The 15988-nt window shown below is 42.3% G+C and overlaps 1 protein-coding gene across 4 annotated transcripts; it reads right to left on the bottom strand.

Moving 5' to 3' along the window:
- Nucleotides 1-3702: 3702 nt before the first annotated feature.
- Nucleotides 3703-15000, bottom strand: LOC106565767 (transcription factor E3). Of its 4 annotated transcripts, XM_014133262.3 has the most exons (10): nucleotides 14793-15000; nucleotides 14035-14145; nucleotides 10172-10384; nucleotides 9798-10022; nucleotides 8315-8410; nucleotides 6896-7007; nucleotides 6625-6681; nucleotides 6422-6497; nucleotides 6114-6261; nucleotides 3703-6024 (listed from the first exon to the last, which is right to left on the bottom strand). In XM_014133262.3, exons 3-10 carry the CDS (start codon nucleotides 10361-10363, stop codon nucleotides 5572-5574), a joined length of 1359 nt encoding a protein of 452 aa, XP_013988737.1. In that variant the 5' UTR covers nucleotides 10364-10384; nucleotides 14035-14145; nucleotides 14793-15000; the 3' UTR covers nucleotides 3703-5571. The 4 variants fall into 4 exon arrangements, with proteins under 4 accessions (XP_013988737.1, XP_013988739.1, XP_013988738.1 ...); XM_014133264.3 differs by having other exon boundaries at nucleotides 6625-6675; nucleotides 14035-15000; XM_014133263.3 differs by lacking the exon at nucleotides 14035-14145.
- Nucleotides 15001-15988: the final 988 nt, after the last annotated feature.

Genomic DNA, 15988 nt, shown 5'->3' with positions numbered 1-15988 from the left:
GACTGATGGAGCATGACCTGTACGTCAAGGCTGAGAAATGCTTGTTCTTTCAGCAGGCCGTCTTCTTCCTAGGGTATCGCATTTCCACATCAGGGGTGGAGATGGAGAGTGACCACATTGCAGCCGTGCGTAATTGGCCGACTCCCACCACGGTAAAGGAGGTGCAGCGATTTCTAAGGTTTGCCAATTACTACTGGAGATTTATCCGGGGTTTTGGCCAGGTGGCTGCTCCCATTACCTCACTGCTGAAGGGGGGTCCCGTAAGGTTGCAGTGGTCGGCTGAGGTGGATAGGGCTTTTGGGCAGCTAAGAGCTCTGTTTACTTCGGGTCCCGTGCTGGCCCATCCGGATCCCTCTTTGGCGTTCATAGTGGAGGTGGACGCGTCCGAGGCTGGGATAGGAGCCGTGCTCTCACAGCACTCGGGTACGCCACCAAAACTCTGCCCCAGTACTTTCTTCTCGAAGAAGCTCAGCCCAGCGGAGCATAACTATGATGTGGGGGACCAGGAGCTGTTGGCTGTGGTTAAAGCGTTGAAGGCGTGGAGACATTGGCTTGAGGGGGCTAAACACACTTTCCTCATTTGGATTGACCACCGCAACCTGGAGTACATCCGGGCAGCGAGGAGACTGAATCCTCGCCAGGCAAAGTGGGCCATGTTCTTTACCCGATATGTGTTTACCCTGTCCTACAGACCAGGTTCCCAGAATACGAAGGCAGATGCACTGTCCCGGCTGTATGACACAGAGGAAGCTGGGTCCGCGGTTTGTGGGGCCCTTCAAAGTCCTGAGGAGGGTGAACGAGGTGTGTTACAGATTACAGCTTCCCTCTGATTATCGTGTTAACCCCTCGTTCCATGTGTCTCTCCTCAGGCCGGTGGTGGCTGGTCAGCCCCAGGAATCTGAGGTGCGGGACGTCCCTCCGCCCCCTTTGGACATCGAGGGGGCAGAGGGACGGATCCATCCTGGATTCGGGGCGTCGGGCAGGGGGCCTTCAGTACCTCGTGGAGTGGGAGGGGTACGGTCCGGAGGAGAGGTGCTGGGTTCCGGTTGCGGATGTTTTGGACCACGAACTACTGCGGGAGTTTCACCGTCGCCGGCCGGATCGCCCTGCGCCTCGCCCTCCGGGTCGTCCCCGAGGCTGGTGTCAGCGCGCTGCTGGAGCCGCGTGTCCAGGGAGGGGTACTGTCACAACTTCCGCCGAAGTCGGCTCCTCTCCTTGTTCGGGCAGCGTTCGTCGATTGACGTCACCGGCTTTCTAGCCATCGCCGCTCCATTTCTCATATGTCCATTTGTTTTGTCTTGTTCCATACACACCTGGTTTTCATTCCCCAATCAATCTACATGTATTTAGTCCTCTGTTCCCCATCATGTGTTTGTGTGTAATTGTTTATTGTTACGTGATTATTTTGTCAGGCGCTGCACTTTTGGATTAGACTGTGTTTGTGGCACTAGTATGTTTTATGTGCTGTCGTTGTTGACCGGTATTAAAGTGCGCCTGTTTAATATACTCCGCTCTCCTGCACTTGACTTTGCCTCCCATATACACGCTTAACACTTTCAAAGTGAATGTTCAGCATTATCTGGGGGATGCTATGTGTTATGTTTTCTTCCCCTCACCCAGGAAACTAATTTTGCATGTTGTAACATGGTATTTTTCTTCCAAATTAAAGCATCTTTGACAGAGGAAAGCACTTTGTCGGACCGGATTCACCATGAGGACAGTCAACCATCTTTGACTGATGTTTCTGCCAATGATAGTTCCTGCCTGCTACCTATTAATTTTGCATTACTGACAACAACATTAGGTATCACGTTGAATGAAGATTGAAGCAATCTGTACACAAGAATGTTGTACAAGATGACATTGCTTTAGCTGAAAGTGTAACCACTTATTTCTTAATCTAATTTCATATCATATTCAGAACCTCCAATTGCTGAGAATTCTGAATTTCACCACCAGAACATCATAGTACCTTACTAACGGACAAGACAAATGAAGCACAACAATGGTCTGTGGCAAAAGAACAACCACAGCCCATTTCCCCACAGTTGATCACCTCAAAGCATTGCCCACCATACCAAATGAGACCGCCACCCACTTCAATAAGGAAGAGCAGCTACAAAACCTCTGCTGTCCAGATTAACCAAGTGGATGGAGATGGTGAGAGCCTTTTCTGAATGTGAAGAAATAAATTACTTCTAGATTTAAATGTAGTTTTGCATTTATAGTTTTGTACTTTCCTCTTTACAAATGCCTTCCAATCCATGTTTCCCTGCTTCCTGTCTTTTCACATCCTTAGACCTGTGCGCCTCCATCCTCTTGTCATGTCTTTTCTGTCAGCCTTGGGACTGTTTACTGGCCACGGGGAAAGGATGCCATGCCTGTGCCTCATCCCTGTGCTCCTCCCTGCACTCCACAGTGTACTGCTGTGAGCCTGATTCCCTGGAGCCTTTGCTGGACATGACCCATCACTGTGGCTGCTGTGGGTGTCTGGATGCCCACTGCTGCCCGTGTGTAGATCCAGGATTTGAGTGCTGTGCCTGTGATATCTGCATGCAAGCCACAGAGTGTGTGGATCTAGGCATGGAGATCTCACAAATGCTCTTCCACTAACCTGGTTAGTGTCAAACAATTATGAACACTGTCAAGAGTCAGAGATTGTAGAGATGGTGTAGGGCCAAACTCAAAGGACAGTAACGAATCTGCTGTAGTTACCCCAAGATCTAAATTAAATGTAACTGACAAAGTCTGCTTGGTTCTTTGCATTTCTAAATCTGCACTGGCAACATGTTTTTCTAACCAATGACTCAAGGTGGACCACAATGTGAAAGAGAGCTAACCACATACAGACAACTCGGTGATACTTTAATGCTGATAGGGAGTGAGACTGTTGAAAGAGAGGGTACCACTGCACTCTAAGTATAGTTCATTGAGAGTAGTGATTAACTAAACCATAAATCTGCTCATGGTGAGTGAGGTGGGGTGGGGGGGTGGGGTAAATGATCTGGAGTTCTTGGCAGCAAGGAAGGTATCAGCATTTGAAAGGACAAACGAAAATAAAATGTTAATAGAAGCATGGTAATATTATTATGGACAATCGACTGTATGAATTCTACTAACGTAAAATATTGGCAGGACAGGGCACATTTACAGTATGGTTTGATATTCAGAAGTCACATACATATACTGTTTACATTTACAGAAAATGTGTTGCCATTCCTGATATTCAAGAAAAATGATTTATAATGGAATAAAAGCCATTAAAATGAATCAACAGAAACTCTCTCTGGATAATTGCACTCATGTATTGAATATGTATTTAATTGGGTGATTACACTCTGTACACTCCCCACCTTGAGACTCCCCACCTTAATTTTATTACAGTAGTTCGGGGAAAATAAAGCTTTAAACCTCTTTGCACTGTCATGCAATTTGTGGAAATCCAGTACAAAGCTCCTGCAAAGCTAGGAGGAGCCACAACACTACCATATTGCTTTTACCCATTGAATACATTCCAAATCCAAGATCCAGTCTGAGAAAGCAGAGGGTATGCAAGAAAAGCATGTTTGGAACAATGAAGCCCGACGATAGAGACACAATGCACTCTGAAAACCCTTTTTCCATTGTGAAATACCATGATTAAATAGAGCAAGCATGAAACTGTAATTGCATCATTGCAGTGAAAAGCATTCAACATAGGCAAATGTTTTATCCTGATTTTTATTTAGTTTAAAATAAACAAACACCAGACAATAGTGTAGATTTAGACAGGTTGCTTATCTGAGTATAGAAAAAGCTACACATTCAAATATAAAAAGTGTCCAACAACAATATATTCCCTTTAAGGCTGTTAAGAGGTTTGCATTCCAGTAAAAGCAGAACCATAACTGAAAATCAGAACAGCAAAAATAAATATTTTTCGAAATGATTCAAATTAGAGGATCCCATCCTTTAAGGGATTAATTGACACAAACAAACACTACAATGTGCATTAGAAACAGATAGACAGATATTGCATTGTTTGTCTCAAACATTTTAATCTCCATAAAAAAAGCCTGTGTTAGGAGAGTACACTGCAGGGATCTTCCTTGACATGGAGGAAAGAGAAGCATTTGGGAAGCATCAATGGCAATAGATAAAACAGAGTTCCAGACATGGAAACAGATCCCTAAACATATACAGGTAATGAATGTACTTTTCTTTGAAAAGCTTGTCAATACAAATTAAAGAAAGACTATGGGGGCTAGAGGAGTGATAATAAACATATACAGATTTCAGTCTCTGGGAAAAACATGGGGAATGTTAGACAGTCCCATGACCATACACATTTGACCATACACATTTTCAGATTAGAGGACTAAGGAAAAAGTGGATTAAGGATTCATTTTACCTGTATGTCTAGAGTTAGACTTGGAACAGCCATATAAATCTTATTCAACATAATCTTATCATATCATCACAAATGACCATCTCAGAAAGACTACTGCACACAACCCAGTACATGTTTTTACAACACAAACACACATGTAGCATGCAGTGTTTCAGAGATTAACATACGTTAAAGCTATACTTCCATTTACTATATAACACACCCGTATAATGACTTAAATATATTATCTTTCTGTGAAAGGTGGCCTGCTTTGGCTGACTAGCTGCAGTAGCTTTTGTTTTACTTCTCTCGCTTATCATTAGTTGAGTTACTGACCAGCTGTACAACCATTCAACGGACAAAAGCGTTAAAAGAAAATGCATAGACAACAGGAAAAGGCGCAACAACATGCTTTGAAAGTAAATGTAAGATACAGTAAATCTAGATATCTTTTGTTTTTACAGGTCATCAAATGTGTTTGTTTTAAATCACAAACACTATGTGCCATATATTTAATAAATACTACTTTGGTACATTTTTGTTAGACAAACCTTCTGAGATGTGTAAAAATAGGCATAAACTTAAACACTTTAAGCTAACAGATCCTGATTCAAGTCAGTTAAAAAATACCTCAATTCAATAGCGCACCCGTTATGTAGTTCATTCCAATTTCACTAAATAGATACAAGAACCTCATTGCTTTCTTCTCACAAAAGTTACGAAGTGCACAAAGTATACGCTCTATAAGGACCAATAATATACTTGACTAAACCACCACTATTTCCTCTTTAATTTCTCTGCAGGGAACTCTTGGTTGAGTTGAGGCTTGCAAGAAACAGAACAAAAATCAATGTCCATAGTCAATATCCAAATACTAATTTTACTATTTTCCATTCGAAAATTATTGCATTACTATTGATTCGTGTACTGAAAAGTTTTTGTTTTCTTTTTCTAAGTTCAGGGACCAATATTAACTTGGTAAGAGAGGAAAGGATTGTCATTTATTTTGTACTGATGCATGATTCAGATCAAAGTCCTGTTACGTTAAACGATTGGCTGTTTGTTTTAAAGGAGAGTCCAGTGCCATATGCAGTGTTTTAACTCCGGGGGCTCTTATTTTCCTGTGCTCCTCCTCCTGCCCTAGCCCTCTCATTCCCTAAATCCCTTCTCTCTCTCGATCAGCTTGACCCCAATATGACCCTTTACAAGTCCTCCTCCATGCTGAAGCTGCTCCTACGACTGCTGGTCTTCGAGGCACCTGGTGACACGAAAAACAGTGGGTCCACCCTCTCAGGGGACAGTGTGCACCCCTCATCCATGAGGATATCCCCCAACCCCACGTCTGGGAACAGCCCAGCATTGGAGGGGTCATCCAGCTCAGCGAAGCTCAGACTGCCCAGGTCCAGAGGGCTGCCTATGGTCACACCCACAGGGGAGTCAGTGGAGGGTGGAGAGAGGAAGGAGGTAGGGATGGGCTGTGCCATGGCTGCATCACCCAGGCTGAGAAAGGTTTGGGAGCAGGCCACTCCAGTTCTGGGCCCTAGTATATGACCTCCCTGCTGAAGGTGCTGCTGCTGGATGAGGGAGGGGTCTGAACTCAGACCATAGGACATCGGGCTAGAGAGTCCATGAAGCTGAGCCTGCACTTCCAACTCCTTCATAAAAGAACAATAAGGGAACATTAGTAGCAATCACTAAATACATTGTATGATAGCATTTCTTACTTTTTTCTCCAAAAACTGACCTGGATGCGCAGCATCAAGCAGTGGTTAGCATGTTCCAGCTTCTTCTGACGCATCTCTACCTCCTTGGCTCTCTGCTGCTCCTTCTGCAGCTTCCTGATGTAGTCCACTGAGGCCTTCAGAATGGTGCCCTTATTCCAGCACATCTCCCTACAGCCATGAGAGAAGGTTGTTAAAGAGGAATATCAAATCTGATACAAAATGTAAACTTTGATTGAGATTTCCTAGAATTAATTTGTGTCAATAGCGCAACTGATTAATTAATCCAAAGTAAATGTCCTGTATAAGAAATAAAGAATGACAAACTCACGAGTCCCTTGACTTGGGTATTATGGACCCCAGCTCTGTTATGCGGTCATTGATGTTAAACCTCCGCTTCCTCTCAACTGTCAAGAGAAACCAGATAAAGAGATTGAGAAATTAAACTCACTGCCACTCCAAGAGGAACAAGAGCTGGCTAGCATCATAGTGGGTTAAGAACAATACAGAAGTGAGTAAAAAGCGTTGACTCACTGAGGTTATGGTTGTCTTTCTTCTGTCTCTCTTTCACCAGCGCTTTGTTATCTGCATCTTAAACATAACATATACTTTGGAGGTACTGCCGTGCAACCTAAAAACCAATTATCTTACCATTTACACAAGTTACAATTCAACCTTTCCCTCTCAATAAAATGGAAAGTTACGTAGGACATTACATAAGAAGTGTATAATCAAAACAAACATGCTCATCTCCAGAGCTATATAAAATAAGGATCAGGGGCCTAGTAAAGGAACAAGACTATACCAGAGTATTCCCTTTTAATATTGGTTAGATCTGCAGGGCAGGAGATGCTGACAGTGAGGGTAGGTGCTGCCATTCCAGGACTATGGTTCACTTCCAGGAGGTGCCCGGGGAGCTGTAAGAAACACGGAAACCCTGCATTAACATCAAAGCAAACAATGTTGAATACTAACAACCTGGATGAGCTTCGTGAGGAAATGAATTAAACATTAACATTTTAATAAATTAATTTATATTTTGTAGTCTTACATTTTCTTGGCCTTTGTGTACCAGAATACTAATTTAGGTGTCAAAACAAAAGGATAATGGTAATTCAACATCCTATTTTTCCAATAAATCAAATTTAAAAAAATCTTTATGTTGTCTGTAGCTTGTGAGGTGGGGAAACTCTTTGCTGCTTTTATGTATTTTGTTTTATTGCTTTATGTGTTATGTTGCTGTCTGCGTGCTACGTGTTGCTTGTCCTATGTTGCTCTGCATGTGCTCACTGCTCATTGTTTGTCTGTATTGTTGTTGTAGTTGTTTTTAATAACCTGCCCAGGGACTGCGGTTGAAAATTAGCCGGCTGGCCAAAAACGCCACTTTTACTGAAACGTAGATTAATGTGCACTGTTCCCTGTATTTTTTTTAAATAAAATTAAAATAACATGTACTAACATCTCTTGTAAGAACTATCCTGTTAGAAATAGGACATGTATAAGCTAGGCTACATTGTATTACTGTACTAAATCACCATATCACAGGTTGGTTGGCTTATAAAGAACATAATTTAAAGCAAGTCATCGCAATTTCGTATAGGCCTAATAACCTTGTAGAACCTTAGATTAACATTTATCCAAAAGCATTAGCGCATTTGAAACAAACAAATCTGATGAGTGTTGAGGTAGGCTAGAAATCCTGATAAATGTGAGAAATGGATAAATGTCCATTCTCCTTAACAATGCCATTTTGCTAACTTACAGCACGATTGATTTACCTCAATGTTCTTGCTTTTCCCCCCCATGTTCCTGAAGAAAAACCAAAATTCTAATTTTCTAATGTGGGGCGCAATCTCTTCAATCCCTTTCCCTATAACAACTTCACTGTTAAAATAGTTGAAGTATTTTCAGAACCCTCTTTACATTGTCCACCATTCCAACTTCACATGCTGCCATGCCCTGCATGCTTTGTCCTACTCTCCTCTCTCCTGGTTGCTACCCCACCCAGACAACACTGGTCTGACAAGTCCTAGTTAAGTGCCAGAAGTGTATGTTTACTCCTACAGCACCACTGAATTCCAGTTAGAGAATATCAACAAAGACAACAGATATAGCAAGATAATTCCAAGAATGACAGGCTGGTTGTTAATTGCATTTCACTGAATGATTGGATTAGCCTAAGTGCAATGGACAAAAACACTGATAAATACACATTTCCACATACCGTACTAGGCAGCTGTAGCCCCAATTCAATTAATGTCATGAAATCGTCACTGAAACTTGATTCAAGGCTGATGATGTCATCAATTACACCATCTATCTGGAAAGATACACACACCCCCAATCAATACATAGAATAACTTAGCAGCTTCATAGAACACGTAATAAAAGAGACTTCCGAGACTTACATTTCCCTCACTAACTTTAAACATCAGCTATCTGAGCAGCTAACCGATCGCTGCACTGTACATAGTCCATCTGTAAATAGCCCACCCAATCTATCTACCTCATCCCCATATTGTTTTTATTTACTTTGCTGCTCTTTTGCACACCAGTATCACTACTTACACACAATCATCTGCTCATCTATCACTCTGGTGTTAATCTGCTAAATTGTAATTACTTTGCTACTATGGCCTATTTATTTCCTTACCTCCTCATGCCATTTGCACACACTGTATATAGACTTTCTTTTTTTCCTACTGTGTTATTGACTGTACGCTTGTTTATTCCATGTGTAACTCTGTTTTGTTGTTTCTGTTGCACTGCTTTGCTTTATCTTGGCCAGGTCGCAGTTGTAAATGAGAACTTATTCTCAACTAGCTTACCTGGTTAAATAAAGGTAAAATAAATAATATATATATTTTTTTTATATGAAACGTTAAAGGCCAGCTTGAATTTAAGTATATTAAATTACTTATTTGAAACATATAGGGAAAGAACACTGACACAAAGCAAGTTATTATCTTGCCCTTATGAAGCATGATTTCAAAGCAAAGGCATGTGTAAGAGAGGTTAAGATATCATTAAGCTGCCAGTGTAGTATTTAACAGAAGACTGTGACACCAAGCCAACAAGGGCAAGATAACAAAGGCATGCATCCTAGTTGTGAGACCTCAAGCATGTCACAACAGAACAAACAAAAAAGTAATGAAGAAATAAGTGACCAGCAGTCTAGACATTTAGCCTAAACTTTCATTGAAAATACAGTACCAGTCAAATGTTGAGGGTTTTTCTTTATTTTTACTATTTTCTACATTGTAGAATAGTAGTGAAGATATCACAACTATGAAATAACACATGGAATCATGTAGTGACCAAAAAAGTTTAAAAATAAATCTAAATATATTTTATATTTGAGATTCTTCAAAGTAGCCACCCTTTGCCTTTCTTGCAAGCTCCAAACCCAACAATGCAGTAATCAATATCAATGTAGCACTAAAAATAACATAAGGTAGAACAAAAACACATGAGAAAGTAATAAGCTATATAATGCTTCTTACAAGTCAATGTGAGTGGTGTATTGCAGTGTAATGGTCTTCAGTCATACTACATACTTTTACATTTTAGACATTTAGCAGCTGTTCTTATCCAGAGTGACTTACAGTAGTGAGTGCATTTTTCATACTGCTCCCCCGTGGGAATCGAACACAAAAGCATGGCACTCCAACCGCCATGCTCTACCAACTGAACCACATGGGACATACCTCCTCTTTGTTGGATCCCAGGTTGTGTAAAGCCATGGAGCTGTTGGGAGCACTGCGGGCTATGGGATCCATCTCAGGGGCAGAGCTAGACAGGGCCAGGGGAGACACACCCAGGGTCTGAGTTGCCACCTTATTGCAGAGGGTGGCAGAGAGATACTGCTTCACCTGCTGCCTCTGAGACTGCTGGATGTGAAACTTGGTGGGGTTCTCCAGGTGGGTCTGCACCTATCAGATAGAAAATGTAGAACATGTCAGTCAAACAGCGAACAGAGAATGACAACTTAGTATGGAGGTCATACGCAGCAATTTAATGGTGTAGCATGCCATGCTAGTGTAGTTCCTCTGGAGAGAAGCCTTTAGAAGTGGAGCCTCACCTTCAAAACCTCCACGGGCACCTGTGCGGACAGAGGGCGAGCAGCTATTGGGGGCAGAGTGACAGCGATAGCAGGGGTGGAGTCAGTTGCCCTGAGCTGAGCCACAGAGGCCTGCTCCTGGGCCTCCCGTCTCTCTTGCTCCTGGGCTTGATCCCGCATCAGCTGCTGCCGAAGCAGCACGCGTGACGACATGGCTCAGATTTGGGTTGGAGCCTGGATTCAAAAAGGAGAGAGAAGAGAGGTGAGATATATACAGTGAGGAAAAAAAGTATTTGATCCCCTGCTGATTTTGTACGTTTGCCCACTGATAAAGAAATGATCAGTCTATAATTTTAATGGTAGGTTTATTTGAACAGTGAGAGACAGAATAACAACAAAAAAATCCAGAAAAACACATGTCAAAAATGTTATAAAATGATTTGCATTTTAATGAGGGAAATAGGTATTTGACCCCTCTGCAAAACATGACTTAGTACTTGGTGGCCAAACCCTTGTTGGCAATCACAGAGGTCAGACGTTTCTTGTAGTTGGCCACCAGGTTTGCACACATCTCAGGAGGGATTTTGTCCCACTCCTCTTTGCAGATCTTAACCAAGTCATTATGGTTTCGAGGCTGACGTTTGGCAACTCGAACCTTCAGCTCCCTCCACAGATTTTCTATGGGATTAAGGTCTGGAGACTGGCTAGGCCACTCCAGGACCTTAATGTGCTTCTTCTTGAGCCACTCCTTTGTTGCCTTGGCCGTGTGTTTTGGGTCATCGTCATGCTGGAATACCCATCCACGACCCATTTTCAATGCCCTGGCTGAGGGTAGGAGGTTCTCACCCAAGATTTGACGGTACATGGCCCCGTCCATCGTCCCTTTGATGCGGTGAAGTTGTCCTGTCCCCTTAGCAGAAAAACACCCCCAAAGCATAATGTTTCCACCTCCATGTTTGACGGTGGGGATGGTGTTCTTGGTCATAGGCAGCACTCCTCCTCCAAACACAGCGAGTTGAGTTGATGCCAAAGAGCTCCATTTTGGTCTGATCTGACCACAACACTTTCACCCAGTTGTCCTCTGAATCATTCAGATGTTCATTGGCAAACTTCAGACGGGCATGTATATGTGCTTTCTTGAGCAGCGGGACCTTGCGGGCGCTGCAGGATTTCAGTCCTTCAAGGCGTAGTGTGTTACCAATTGTTTTCTTGGTGACTATGGTCCCAGCTGCCTTGAGATCATTGACAAGATCCTCCCGTGTAGTTCTGGGCTGATTCCTCACCGTTCTCATGATCATTGCAACTCCACGAGGTGAGATCTTGCATGGAGCCCCAGGCCGAGGGAGATTGACAGTTCTTTTGTGTTTCTTCCATTTGCGAATAATCGCACCAACTGTTGTCACCTTCTCACCAAGCTGCTTGGCGATGGTCTTGTAGCCCATTCCAGCCTTGTGTAGGTCTACAATCTTGTCCCTGACATCCTTGGAGAGCTCTTTGGTCTTGGCCATGGTGGAGAGTTTGGAATATGATTGATTGATTGCTTCTGTGGACAGGTGTCTTTTATACAGGTAACAAAATGAGATTAGGAGCACTCCCTTTAAAACTCCTAATCTCAGCTCGTTACCTGTATAAAAGACACCTGGGAGCCAGAAATCTTTCTCATTGAGAGGGGGTCAAAAACTTATTTCCCACATTAAAATGCAAAACAATTTACAACATTTTTGACATGTGTTTCTCTGGATTTTTTGGTTGTTATTCTGTCTCTCACTGTTCAAATAAACCTACCATTAAAATTATAGACTGATCATTTCTTTGTCAGTGGGCAAATGTACAAAATCAGCAGGGGATCAAGTACTTTCCCCCCTTACTGTGTGTGTGTGTGTGTGTGTATATATATATATATATATATCTCACACACACAATATGCTCTGGCTTTTATATGGCCTGGCCCTGCAAGTCAGAATAATGAACAAAATTACATTTCCAACACCTCGATGAACCTGCAGAGTAAATTGAAAAGGGGTTTTGTTCAACATTCTGAATTGCTGTGCTCCTTTCCGAAGACCCCACTTTGCCTCCATTACAGCCTGAATTCTTTGGGGGCATAGAAATGTTGCACAATTGTTATCAAGGGACCTAACGTGTGTCAGGAAAACATAACCCACACCATTACACCACCAGCCTGTACCGTTGACACCAGGCAGAATGGGGCAATGGACCCATGCTGCTTATGCAAATCCTGACTCTGCTATCAGCATGACGCAACAGGAACCGGGATTGTTGGACCATGGGATGTTTTTCTAATGTTGGTGATTGCATGCCCACTGGAGCCGCTTTCTTAGTGGAATCCGGTGTGGTTGTCTGCTGCAATAGCCCATCCGTGACAAGGACTGACGAGTTGTGTGTTCAGAGAAGCTGTTCTGCACACCACTGTTGTACTGCACCATTATTTGCCTGTTTGTGGCCCACCTGTTAGCTTGCACGATTCTTGCCATTCTCCTTCGACTTCTCATAAACGAGCTGTTTTTGCCCACAGGACTGCCGCTGACATTTACATTTAAGTCATTTAGCAGACGCTCTTATCCAATCCTGCCCTGCCTTTCTAAAGTCTTCGAAAGCCAAGTTAACAGATCACCGACCATTTCGAAAACCACCATACATTCTCCCCTATGCAATCTGGTTTAGGAGCTGGTCATGGGTGCACCTCAGCAACGCTCAAGGTCCTAAACGATATCATAACCGCCATCGATAAAAAAAAAAACAGTACTGTGCAGCCCTATTCATCGACCTGGCCAAGGTTTTCGACTCTGTCAATCACCGCATTCTTATCGGTAGATTCAATGGCCTTGGCTTCTAAAATGACTGCCTCGCCTGGTTCACCAACTACTTCTCAGATAGAGTTCAGTGTGTCAAATCGGAGGGCCTGTTGTCCGGACCCCTGGCAGTCTCTATGGGGGTGCGACAGGGTTCAATTCTCTGGCCGACTCTTTTCTCTGTATATATCAATAATGTCGCGCTTGCTGCTGGTGATTTTCTGATCCACCTCTATGCAGACGACAAAATTTGGTATACTTCTGGCCCTTTTGACACTGTGTTTAACCTCCAGACAAGCTTCAATGCCATACAACACTCCTTCCAACTGCTCTTAAATGTTAGTAAAACTAAATGCATGCTCTTTAACCGATCGCTGCCCGCACCCCCGACTAGCATCACTACTCTGGACAGTTCTGACTTAGAATATGTGGACAACTACAAATACATAGGTGTCTGGTTAGACTGTAAACTCTCCTTACAGACTCACATTAAGCATCTCCTATCCAAAATTAAATATAGAATCAGCTTCCTATTTCGCAACAAAGCCTCCTTCACTCATGCCGCCAAACATACCCTCGTAAAACGGACTATCCTACCGATCCTTGACTTCGGCGATGTCATTTACAAAATAGTCTCCAACATTACTCAGCAAATTAGATGTAGTCTATCACAGTGCCATCCGTTTTGTCACCAAAGCCCCATATACCACCCACCACTGCGACCTGTATGCTCTCGTTGGCTGGCCCTCGCTTCCTATTCATTGCCAAATCCACTGGCTCCAGGTCATCTAAGTCTTTGCTAGGTAAAGCTAGGTTAGCTAACTAGCGCTTTCTGACCAATGAGGTAGGTAACTTATGGGCACATTTTGACTCGAGGCAAACGATCAGAACTAATTTAGCCGTGACAACTGTTAATCAGAAAGCTTGATTGAGCCCAATAATATACTAAAGAAGTCTACTCAATTAGTCCAAGGAATTAAACGTGAATAGATTCTCAACTGCGGCACGGTTCTTTAAGCAAAGCCCTCTACTTTCATGTCACACTTTCAGAAATGCAAAATATACACTTACTTTACACAGTTGAAAGTTGACAATTTTTCAGTTACACGTTTGTGGCATCCTTCCGTTACACACAGGTGTTCAGCGATGCAGATAGCTAATTAGCACAGGTAGTCGCCGACTCTGTAAACAAGCGATGTAAGATGGAAATATGGCCGTGTAGGAACGCTAGTCATAAAGTATTATTCACTGATAAAGTTACGTTCCATATTTTTTCCAAAACTGTATTGCTTGCGAGGCGTACTTGCGTTTAGACACAGCTTCCGCCACAGTCTGAGCGGGCAGACATAGGATATAACGTTACATTGAATGAATTAACTAGTTTGATTCCAGTTCAATAATTGAACAATCCGTATTTGAAATCACTTGCAGTGACTGAGTAACGTTAGAAAATGAGTAAAAAGTGAAACGGGTCCTACTGACATGACAGGCTGCCTAGCTAGGCCATACCGATGTTAGCTAGCTAAGGTTACAAAATAATGAATTAAGACTGTCGTTATGCAAAGATCGTGTTCCCAGGCGTTGCTGACGCCTGAAACCATTGCAGAGCTGCGTTGCTGACGCCTGCCAGATTTTACATCGCATGGATAACGTTAGTTAGGTATTTTACGTATCAGATAACCAAATATGTTAAAGCAATCTGTCATTCACTGACACGACAAACATTTTTTTTTTTATTTCAAACATTTCAGAGAATGTCAGTCACCATTGTGCGCAGAACAGGCTAAAGTAGCTAGCTTTGCTTGCTAACGTACAGACCAGCTAGTTACCATATCGAAACAGGACGTTTTGTCAACTTGATGGGAGTTGATAAAAAAAAAATAACTGACTGGATAATTCGGTATTTGTCAGCTCTGCATTTCGCGTGCAATATCGATTTCTGGCGAGCTAGCTCTCGCTAATAATGTGCCAATTGCGGAATGTAAAATAACTTCAGAAAACCTAGCAACGGAGTTGGCTTGTCAATGATGCTTCTGCACGGACCCGTACGCCAGCAACACCTAATTTCAAACTTCCTGTTTAATGTAATCAAAATAAAAGTCCCTCCTTTTGGTATTTGAGTAAAACATTACAGTACACTTGTTATTACTGTAATTTTCCAGGAAGAGCTATTTATTTATTAAATGAACCCGACCCAATATCAAATAATGTTATTCGTCACATTTTTCTTAAACATGTGTAGACTAACAGTGACACGTTTACTTATAACCAAAACTACACTGTTGTGACGACATTGTCCTGTTCAGGAAAAAAGTAATCAAATGTTATATGCTGGTAGGTGAAACGGCTTTCCAAAAGTTCAATCAGAAATGTTTGGGTGATACATCTTGAAACACGATAAAGCCATTTGTGGTATTAGAAAAGCAAATTAAAATGTCTGTTTACTTAAACTATTACACATTGGTTGCTTCAGTAAATTAAACCAATAGACTCTTAAACAGTTTGCTTCTCAAATCAATATTTGTTTTTATATGCACAGAACACACATGGGCTTCGTTCAAACACTCTAAAGACACACCCTCTTCCACTTTACCCTCGCCTTATGACCTTGGGGCATTCCAAGATTGTGCCAAGCGAGGGAATTTTGCAACATAAGCCCCTCAGCCCTCGTTTTTAGTCAGCCTTGCGAGTCTACAATTATGTTCATTCCGGGGCCCGAAGCTCCCCATAATTCAATTCTCAACGATTGTACATCCGCTAAGAAAAGTCAGACAAAAACTTAAACCTCAACGTCAATATGGAGTCAACATAAAAGTAAAAACAAATAAGTAAAATTGTGCTACTAATGCACATGACGGCACAAACACGTATCGTAAAACATTTTCCTTCTACAGAAGTTCCAGCTAGGCAGGCTAAAGTTAGTTAGCTAATTAATTTGCTAGCTATCATACAGTATGCGTATATTAATAATTATATATTTAATGTAAGTAGACATGCACTCGTAATTGACTGTAGCGCATGTAAA

The sequence above is a fragment of the Salmo salar genome, chromosome 12 (assembly GCF_965601325.2).
Source record: "Salmo salar chromosome 12, fSalSal1, whole genome shotgun sequence".
NCBI lineage: Eukaryota > Metazoa > Chordata > Actinopteri > Salmoniformes > Salmonidae > Salmo > Salmo salar.
This window is presented reverse-complemented; position numbering and strand designations above follow the sequence as displayed.

Excerpts from the sequence above, each read along its gene's own strand:
- LOC106565767 (XM_014133262.3), bottom strand. The coding sequence starts at position 10,363 with ATGTCGTCACGCGTGCTGCTTCGGCAGCAGCTGATGCGGGATCAAGCC. Across the intron at positions 10,023-10,171 it reads TGCCCGTGGAGGTTTTGAAG|GTGCAGACCCACCTGGAGAA; the intron begins GTGAGGCTCCAC and ends TCTATCTGATAG. Across the intron at positions 6,025-6,113 it reads GCTTGATGCTGCGCATCCAG|GAGTTGGAAGTGCAGGCTCA; the intron begins GTCAGTTTTTGG and ends TCTTTTATGAAG.